The sequence below is a fragment of the Lepidochelys kempii genome, chromosome 24, assembly GCF_965140265.1.
Source record: "Lepidochelys kempii isolate rLepKem1 chromosome 24, rLepKem1.hap2, whole genome shotgun sequence".
NCBI lineage: Eukaryota > Metazoa > Chordata > Testudines > Cheloniidae > Lepidochelys > Lepidochelys kempii.
In genome coordinates, this window is record NC_133279.1 from 9,467,892 (window position 1) to 9,477,464 (window position 9,573).

Below are 9,573 nucleotides of genomic sequence, written 5' to 3' on the forward strand. Positions count from 1 at the left end.
TCTTCTCCTGGGCCTAGGGCTGGAGTCCAGCCCTGTGAGGAACATCTGTCCCGTGTCACCCCCTTTAGCTAGAAGGGCTGCGGGGACTCCTCGCTGAATCCATCTTCTGTGTTTAATTGTTGAAGCAGATACAAAGCCGGCGAGTGCTCTGGACTCAGAGGAGAACAGGCTGTCCATGGAGGTGCAGGACTCTTTCTCATTTCTCGACAACCAGGACACCTGGCAGGACTGTAGCACAGAAGGCGACCAGCCAGAGAAGAGCTTGCTGGAAGAGACCACCTCCGATTTTGCTGGGGACATGCTGGATGGCTTCCAAGGAATGGATGACTTCATGGAGAGCAGGTTCATGAACGTAAGTTCCCGGTCGTGCTGAAATCTAGATCCTGGCTTTAGCACCAGCCGTGTATTAGAAACTGCAGCAGTGAGCTAGGATTTGTAGGAAGAGGGGAAGGGATGGCTAGACAGACAGCTAGAAGGGTGTGCAAGGGGGTGGACAGACAGAAAGCTAGAGGGGTGTGTATGAGGATAGACAGACAGAGAGGGGTGGGTGTGAGGATGGGCAGACAGGCAGATGTATGGGGAGGAAGGGAGGAGAGAGGCATGGCTGGATGGATAGCTAGAGGGATGAGGCTGGGGATGGATAAATAGAGGAATGTGTTGGAGAAGAAGGAAGACATGGCTGGATGGACAGCTAAAGGACTGTGTGGGGATGGACAAACAGACAGAGGGGTGAGTAGGAGGATGGATAGATTAGATAGATGGACAGACAGACACTCCGGATGAAGGGGATAGATTGTATTATGCAGCTACTGCTTCCTGTAGGCCCGTTAATTACAGGTTACATACCTGGTACAAATTGGCCCATTGTCTCAGCCGCCCCATAGGAACGCTGTCCCCTCATTACTACATGCCATCTCTGTAGCACCCAAAGGGTGCTACAGAAGGAGGCAAGACCCCTGCCCTGAAGACCCCCAGCTGCTCCTTCCCACTCTCAGGAAAGCCTGGGAAACCAGAGAGGCAAATTCTGGCTGCGACAGGCCCAGTGGGGAAGTGAATGCAGAGTGGAGGGGCCCCGGCTGAGAACACCGTGCCAGCCGTGCCCACCCAGGGAAACGGGAGGCTGTTAAAACCTCCATCTGCCAAATCAAGGCCACGCTCATGCCAGTGACAGCGCCTGCAGTCATGGTGTGACCAGCCTTCTGCGTGCTTTCAATCCCTAGCTGGAGTTCTCAGTGGAGCCACCCCTGGAGTACCTCTCCATCGAGGAGTGCATGAACGAGGAGCAGTACTACATGGCCACCAGCTGCTCCGACTCCGAGGAGCTCTCCAAGGAGACGGACTCTGAGGACGCATTCCTGAGCGCCTATGATGACCTGAGCCCCTTAGCTGCCGACCTAGAGAAGCTGCAGCAGCTCGGGGCGCAGCATGGGTGGGACGTGCCTCTCCCAGAGAGTGCGCTGGGTGGCGAAATGGCTCAAGAGATGCTGAGCAACCAGCCCCCAAAACCTGCTGAGGGGCCATTACCTAGCAACACCAACGGCTCCTCTTCATCCAAAGAAGGCAGCAGCACCAAGGTGCCTCTGCCAGATGGCCCTCATGCTTCAGAACTAGCCAGGCCACGTTGGAGCAAGGAGGTCGCCGAAGATCCCCATGGTGCCCTTTGCCAGCCAGAGGGGCTCGAAGGGGAGGGGGCTGAGGGAACGGCCACGGAGCCCAGCCCAGCCGGCCAGCGAGAAGAAGACAAAAAGGTGACAGGGGGCGATGGTCTGGAAGCAGGCCCTGGCCCACCCAGAACTGAGTCCACCACTGATGTAGCACCAGTTGGGGAGGACCAGGGCACATGGGCTCTGGAGAGCGAAGGCCACGCCGCCCAAGCCAGCCATGCCGGAGATGAGCAGGTGCAGGCCCCGAGGCAACGGGAGGCAGAGCTGGCTCCATGTGCTCAGGGCCAGGAGGCCAATGGACGTGCCCCAGAGGAAGTGAGAGTGCAGGAGGGCCAAGGGGGCTCTGCTCCTCCCATGCCAGAGACCAAACAGCCAGAGAATGGAAAGGCCCCACCTCAGCCTCTTGCAATGAAGATCACCCCTGCCCTCTCACCAGTATCGGGGCCCGAGCCCCCTGCTGTCCCCATATGTGAGAGTGGCCCCATGTCCACTGCCCCCTTTCTAGAGACAGGCCTTGAGACCACTGCTGCCCCCCTGGATCAGAATGGTCCCCAGGCCTCCATCTCCTTGCTAGGGACAGGCCATGAAGCCTCCACCACCCCTGGGTATGAGAGTGGCCCTGAGGCTGCTCCCTTGCTTGAGACTAGCTCGGATCTTGCGTCCAGGTCTGACGCTTCCCCATTGCTGGGGAGTGGCCCCACAAGCCTTCCCCTGGAATCTGGGCCCCTGAACCCCACAGACCTTCCCGCTCTCCCCGAGCCTGACATGCCAGCCGGGGTGCGCCCTGACGGGAGCGCCCCCATGAGAGTCACTTCCAGCACCGTCCGAGTCCAGCAGGTGAAGTCCGTCCCCATAGTGCCCCCCAAGCCCCAGTTTGCCAGGATGCCTCCTACCATGAATATGCACCTAGGTGAAGCGTCCACGTGGCCCAAGCTCTCTGCTTCGGAGAAGAGCTCCAGTGGTGGGGAGACTGGCCTGGGCAAAGGGGGCTCTTTCCAGAGGCAGTCGCACCCTGTCAGCCTGGGTGGGTGCTGCCGAGTCGCAGAGGGCATGGAGTCGAACGAGGAGTCTCCCCCGCCCGGCGCCCTGGAGAAGTGCCCCAGCAGCACAGAGAGCCGTGAGCCTGCCGAGACCTCCCTCCAGAAGCAGAGGCGAACCAGCTGGCGTAACGGTGGCAGCATGTCTTTCGACACGGCGGTGGCCCTGGCCAAGGAGAGGCACTTGGCCCAAGCCCCGGTTAGGAGGATGCAGACCTATTGCGTGGGGGATGGGCGGGAGATGCACGGCGCTCCCAAGGTGGAGAAGCCCCCGCCGTTCCCCAGGCCTGCCCTAAAGCCTGTGGGCCAGCGCTCCTTGAGGCCGCTGAGCTGCACCAGCGCGCTACTGTCGCCAGATGCCCTGGCTCTGGGCAAGCACCCGCCACTGCCTGACACGGCCTGCGAACCGTGCCTGGCGCCTGGCCAGGAGCCACTGTCCTTCGCCCAGGAGCCCGCAGCAAGGAGCAGGCTGAGCATGCCCAGGCTCGGCCAGCGACCGTCGGACACGGAAGAGGCAGCGGGGCCTCTCCCGCAGCAGCGGCGGTCGCTGGCTTTTGAAATCAGGGACTGCGGGGGGTCGGAGGAGTTGTGAGGGAGCGGTGGGGATGGTTCCATGCTCATTGACTGGTGGGCTGCCAAATCTCAACCAACGTGGGTTACTGCCTTAACGCACCGTCCTGCACCCGCTGCTCCGAGTCCAGCCCTGCTCCGGGTGGCTGGCACCGGACGACCGGGGCTGGGAGGGTTGGGTTGTGCAGCAGGAAGAAACATCGTGTGGTTCAGGGGAAAGGATCTGCTTTCCGAGACAGCCCCTCCAAACTGCGATGGGGCCTCAGCCAGAGATAACGCTGTTCAGACACAATCACTGAGCCAGCCATTCCCTCTGCGTCTCCTCCAGAATAGTGATGTTCATCTTCAGCGCAGAAGAGAACAATGTCTGCTCCAGTCAGCTAGATCCTCTTCCACCAGGGCTGAACCTGGCCCAGCTTGGCATTGGGTGAGTGGGGAAAGCCACAGGGCTGGTGCTCCTGTGAATAATTGGAGGCTCAATTCTCCAAGGTGCTGAGAACTCACAAAACCCACTGGTCACTGGGAGCTACAGAGGGCCAGCACCTTTGAGCAAGGTCACCAGATCTTATCTCCATCCCCAGGGGAGGGAACAACAGCCCTGGAGACATGGGGGTCATGACTTTTAAAACAAGAGCAGCAGAGGGTCTCTCCAGAGACGGCACTGGGCTGAAACCACAGCAATCTTGCTCCTAGCTCACCCACCCCTTTGCAGACATCTCCTCTTTTGCTTTTAGGAAATAAACAGGTCAAGAAGGTTTCCTCTCTCCTGTTAGTCTGCAACCCTTAGCTGCAGGGACCAGCCTGGTAGGTCACAGAACCTTTCATTGCTAAACTTGCAGCCCGCCCAAGCGGGTTGTAACGTAACGGCAACAGCTGCTGGTTGTTCCTGAAACAATGTAGGACAATCAGCTGTTTATAGCCAGCTCCTTGTAATTTCAGAGAAACCACTGGCCCTGCTCAGCCTTCTTATTTGTGGTTGCCAGGCTCAACAGAGAGGCCAAATGAACCAGCCATCGGTGGCTGGACTCCTCTCTGATGCTCCCTCCAGGGCACGGTCAGCACATATGTAGGGGATCTTGCACCTCTGCAGCCCAGCCTGTCCCCCTTCTCCGGGCACATGGCAGGTTTCTGTGCAAGGACACTGCCTAAAGCCCTAGAAAATCTACGGTAGGAAATGAGCCTGAATTAGCTGGTTGATGGGCTAAGTGGGACGTACAGTCCATGTCCACCTCTAACGTCCATCCTCCTGCTGGCTGTCATCTATGAAAGGGGCAGCCGAGTCCTTGGGTTTCCACTCACTTTTCTCCCTGCGTTGCTCCATTAGTAATCTTATTTCATTGGTCTCTTTGGGTTCTCCAGACTCTTGTTAATCTGAGACGGCAGCTGGTTTGGGTTTGACAATGATTCGTAGCTCCTGTACCCTCATGGGATAATAAAGATAGTTTGGAAGAAATCCGCACAGTTGTGGTGGTGGCTTTTAAAACGAGATCATCTGGCCCTGTGCTGCTGAGTCCTCCTGAATGGGCAATCCAGAGACCGCAGGTCTTGGGTTGAACGGTGCCGTGTCGTGCCTTGCAGATACAATGAACAAAGGGCTCATTTCCCTTTAAAGTGTCTGCAAACGACATGAGTTCAAAAAGCGAAGCCAGTGGCACTGCCAGCTGGGCCTTCTGCAGGCAAAGAGCTGGGTTCAAATCCTGTCTGATTTGAAAATGTGTGCATGTTGAGGTGGGGGGGGTTGGACTCCCCATGCCCAACCCAGTAAGGGCTGGGGCCTTCATCCCCATTGGCTCGCCTCACCAAAACCACTCAGGGCCTGATCCTGCAAGGAGCTCCACATGTCCAGCTCCCTGTGCTGAGCCCTCTTTGACTTAATGGAGCTCTGCGCAGGCACAGGGGCCTCCCCACCTGGATCCATTGCAGGATCAGAGCCAATGCTTGGTCTCATTGGGCCAAAGTGCTCATGGGATAGCCAGACTGGAGTAGCAAGGAGTGACGCAGGCCGGGCATTAGGTGTTTCCCCTGAGCTGGCTGGACAGGAGCTAGGCTCACCAAAGGTTCAGCAGCAGCAGAATTACGTGAAGCCTGGCACGGGAATAGGTGAGGACTGTGGGGCAGGAGTGAGGTATTAAAAACGATGGGCCTGATTCTCATTTCCTTCCACCCAGGCCTGTTCCCCCTTCCTCTGGCAGTGCGCAGGAGTCTTAAGGCGAAGGGAAAAGATTATTAGGTTTAGACAAAAAAAATTCAAAGCAGCCCTGTCCTAGGCTCTAGTCACCCCTGCTATAATTGAGAAAAACAAAAGGAGATTGTCTGCCAAGCACCCTGCCGCCCTCACCTGATGCCTCTCCCACCCACCTCTGCAGCAGCTGGTATAAACAGATGTGTCCTGCAGCAGGCCCTGAAGGTCAATAGACCTGGGCTATTTCAGGCCTGTGGGGAAGGATGGTCTCTCTGGCAGCAAAGTCCCAGCCCCACTGAGACCTTATCGACCAAACTCAGCAGCTCAGATTCAGTCTGGACACCAATCAGTGCAGATCACGTCGCACCAGTGACTTGCTGTCCCCAAACGGCACTGCTTAGGGGGCTAGCTGCTGCATTCTACACCTGCTTGACTCTCCAGATTGGCCCCAGGCGTGGCCCCGTGGAGAGCACACTGCATCAACGCAGGCTCGAGCTGGCCAAAATGTGGATTACGCTGCGTGGCCCCCGCACCTGGAAGAAACGGCTGCAATCTCCTGGTCAGGTGCAGAGGAGAAAAACCATTCCTGGGCCTCGCTGCTATCAGCTGGAGATCCACTATGACCCCCAAGATTGTGAACCCTGGGTCCCAGGTGGTGGGCACAGGCCCCTGGTCAGAGCGGGAGACATTAGATTCACCTTCCCATCTCGTTGCTTTCACCATCCTACCTGCATCACCTCAGTCTGATCCAGATTGAGCTTCAGCCAGCTTGCTCTCATCTCCCTGAAACCCTGGGCTAGACAGCTAATAGCACTGGCTAGATCAGATACTGAGCATCATGAGCATCCTGAAGGCACTGCAGCCCATCCCTCCTTCCTAGCCCTCCCCACGGCCCCACATTCCTACCGAACAGGAGGGGAGACACAATGCACCCCTGCAGAACCTCCCCTGAGGACACCCGAAGGGAAGAGCATTCAGCCCAGAAACAGGAACAGAGCTACCAACGAGCAGCTTGTCTACCCCTGCTCCAGTGTAACATACACCCACTTTAAGGCCCTGCCACAGTGGAGTAAAAGGACATTAGTATAAATGAGAATCAGACCCTACCTCGGTACTCGGGTCTGGATTTTAGGATGAGGTCCTTATTAGAGCAGGATGGATATGGGGTCGGGGGGGGAGGCAATAGTAAATTTGCTGAAAAATGCATTTTTCAGGGCACCAAACCTATGAATGAATTCAGGTGAACTGGGCAAAGAGGTTTGGCAAAAGGTGGGAGGGGTCAAAAAAGTAGAAACCGTTCATTTGGAAAGGCACCGTTTCAACTTTTTGTTTCGAGGCAGGGTTTCATTTAGCTGATCTAGTTCCTAAAACGAAAACAACAAAAGGGGTGAAAACAACCTGAAATGACCTGAAACACCAAATACCGACAACAATTATTTTGGGTCGAACCAACCAAACCAACAATTTGTTTTGCTTTGGTGAAGAAAAAATAAAAATATTCAATTTTGGTTCAAGCCAAGCAGTTCTTTGGTTTTGTTTTATTTTTTGGTCCAGGACCAAACCAAACCAGGTCTATTATGGGGCTAGAGGGGAGAAACATAAGACTGATTGTCCCAGGGCAGTGGGGGTGGTCCCCCGGCACACCCCCTGTGTTCAGGCACAATGTTACAGGTGAGCTCCTGCCTCAATTTCCCTTCACCTGGTGCATAAACAAGTCCACGCAGGGTTTTCACTATTAAAGAGTGTCCTCTTCAGAGGGACTCACTTATTTAATGAAAAAGCACAACACAAAGGCATAACTGAACGCTTCATGCAACTACTCCACAGGACCCCCACTGCCCTGGGACAATCAGTCTTATGTTTCACCCCTCTAGCCCCAGAGCACGCTCAGGCTGGATTCCCTGCCTTGAGCTTGGGCCTTTGCTGTGTGTTCAGCCAGATTCCAGCCTCTTCTTGCTGAGCCAGACCCCGGTAGCTCCCCCAGGAGGTCCCACGCCCAGTTGGTTCTCCTGGGCTGCTCTGGAAACCCGTTCTTCTCTCCCTAAACTTCTATTCTCCAGTGAGGTGAGATGCCACTGGGAGTCACTTCCGAACCCGCTCCCCTGAATAGTCTCTGTCCTCCGGACCTTTCTCTGCTCTGGGGCTAAATTCCTCCTGGAGTCCTCATAAGCCCAACAGCTTCTTATCTAATTAACTGCCTGCCCAGCTAGTGAGCTATTAACTCTCCACAGGTAGATCTGGGTTGGCTCATTCCCCTTAGTGGAATCTGTCACAGACAGGCTGGGTGCCTCACCGGCTCAGGGGCCAGCTCCTATGCCAAGGTCAGTAACATTATCCCCATTTTACAGATGGGGGAACTGAGGTACAGGAAGGCATGGTCACCTGCCCATGGTCACCCAGCACATCAAAGGCAGAACTGAACCCAGATCTCCTGAGTCCCAGTCCAATGCTCTAGCACTAGGCAACACTGCCTATATAAAGGGGAAGTAAGCAAATCCTTTAGTAAAGGATATAAAAAAAATACCAACACTTTACAGGCAGGGGGTAAAACCCTCCAAGGAGTAAATAAAACCCCATATATAAAGGGAGTGAAAAATGCTCTACATCCACAGAGAAATAATTACCCCTGTCAGGGATTTGTAACCCCCCTCCCCTATATGTTATGGGGAGTAAAAAACAAACTTTTACTATGGGCAAGGAGTGTTAAAACTATCAGGCTCCAGCTGGAGGTGTGGGCTCTGGTGTGGGACTGGGGATGAGGGATTTGGGGTGCAGGAAGGGGCTCCAGGCTGGGGCTGAGGGGTTCGGACTGTGGTAGGAGGCTCCAGGCTGGGGCAGGGGGTTGAGGCACAGGGAGGCTCTGGTTGGGAGTGCGGGCTCCGGGGGGCACTGGGGATGAGGGTTTGGGGTGCAGGAGGATGCTCAGGGCTGGGACCGAGGGGTTTGGAGGGCCGGAGAGGGATCAGGATTCAGGCAAGGGCTCCGGGCGGCGCTTATCTCAGGCAGCTCCTGGAAGCATGATCCCCGCTCTGGCTCCTACTTGGAGGCGTGGCCAGGCAGCTCTGGGCGCTGCTGTCCCATCCGCAGGTGCTGCCCCCACAGCCTCCGTTGGCTGCGGTTCCCAGCCAATGGGAGCTGTGGAGCTGGCACTTGGAGTGGGGGCAGCGCACGGAGCCCCCTGGCTGCCCCTACGCCTAGGAGCTGGAGGAGGGACACGCTGCTGCTTCCGGGAGCTGCGCAGAGCCACGACAGGCAGGGAGCCTGCTTTAGCCCCGCTGCGCCACCGACCGGACTTTTAACAGCCCGGTCAGCACTGGTGACCACAGCCGCCAGGGTCCCTTTTCGACCGGGTGTTCCGGTTGGAAACCGGGCACCCGGCAACCCTATTAAGAGGCTGGGTGGGCGCCGCCTGCCTTCGGGCACGGGAAGGGAAAGCTGATGGCAGGAGGACACAAGGCAGAAAACGACCATGGGTGCCTGATGTAGTACCCGGGGGGTCCCTCCCAAAGGGATTGGCAGAGGAGCACAGAACGGGCTGCCGGGGGGCAAATCTCCAGAAATGGAGAAGCCACATCAAATGGGGGAGGAGGGTTAAAAACCCCCTAGGGGGTAAAATCCCTAATACGGGGGAGAAGGTTTAAAAAAACTCACTCGCGGGTGCAGGGGGAAACCCCCCAAATCTAAAGAGGAGTAAAACCCTAATGGGGGGAGGGTTAAACCCTCCCAGCTCTATATAAGAGGGGAGTAAAACACCCCCAAGTCCCCACCGATCTATGGCATTTATATGGGGGCAGTAACCGAACCCCACTCCAGGAGCCCGCCAGAGCCAAGGGGCAGCCTGGGAGCCGGAATGCCCTTTGCCCCTAGCAAAGATGACCGGAACTGTGTTCTGCCCTCAACCAAAATGGCGCCTGCCAGACGCCTCTTGGCCCAAGGCATTCCCCGCCACCGGAAGTCGGGGGGCATTAAGCGAGCCCCCGCCGGAAGTTGGCTTGGAGAGCGCACTGAACTAAGATGGCGCCCGCCGGAAGCAACGGAACACAACGGCACGTACTAAGATGGCGTCCGCTCGGGAGCCCTGACGCAAGGTGCCCGGCACTAAGATGGCGGCGGGGAGGAG

The 9,573-nt window shown here is 56.6% G+C and overlaps 1 protein-coding gene across 3 annotated transcripts in view; it reads left to right on the plus strand.

Moving 5' to 3' along the window:
- ARHGAP30 (Rho GTPase activating protein 30) overlaps positions 1-7,032 on the plus strand; it is a 51,854-nt gene extending 44,822 nt beyond the window's left edge. For 2 of the 3 annotated variants that reach the window (XM_073323434.1, XM_073323436.1), the window contains exons 11-12: positions 126-352; positions 1,221-7,032. In XM_073323434.1, coding sequence (XP_073179535.1) covers positions 126-352; positions 1,221-3,293 — 2,300 coding nt within the window. In that variant the 3' untranslated portion in view covers positions 3,294-7,032. The remainder of the gene's footprint in view (positions 1-125; positions 353-1,220) is intronic. The other variant, XM_073323437.1, reaches the window with a different exon arrangement.
- The last annotated feature ends 2,541 nt before the right edge of the window (positions 7,033-9,573 follow it).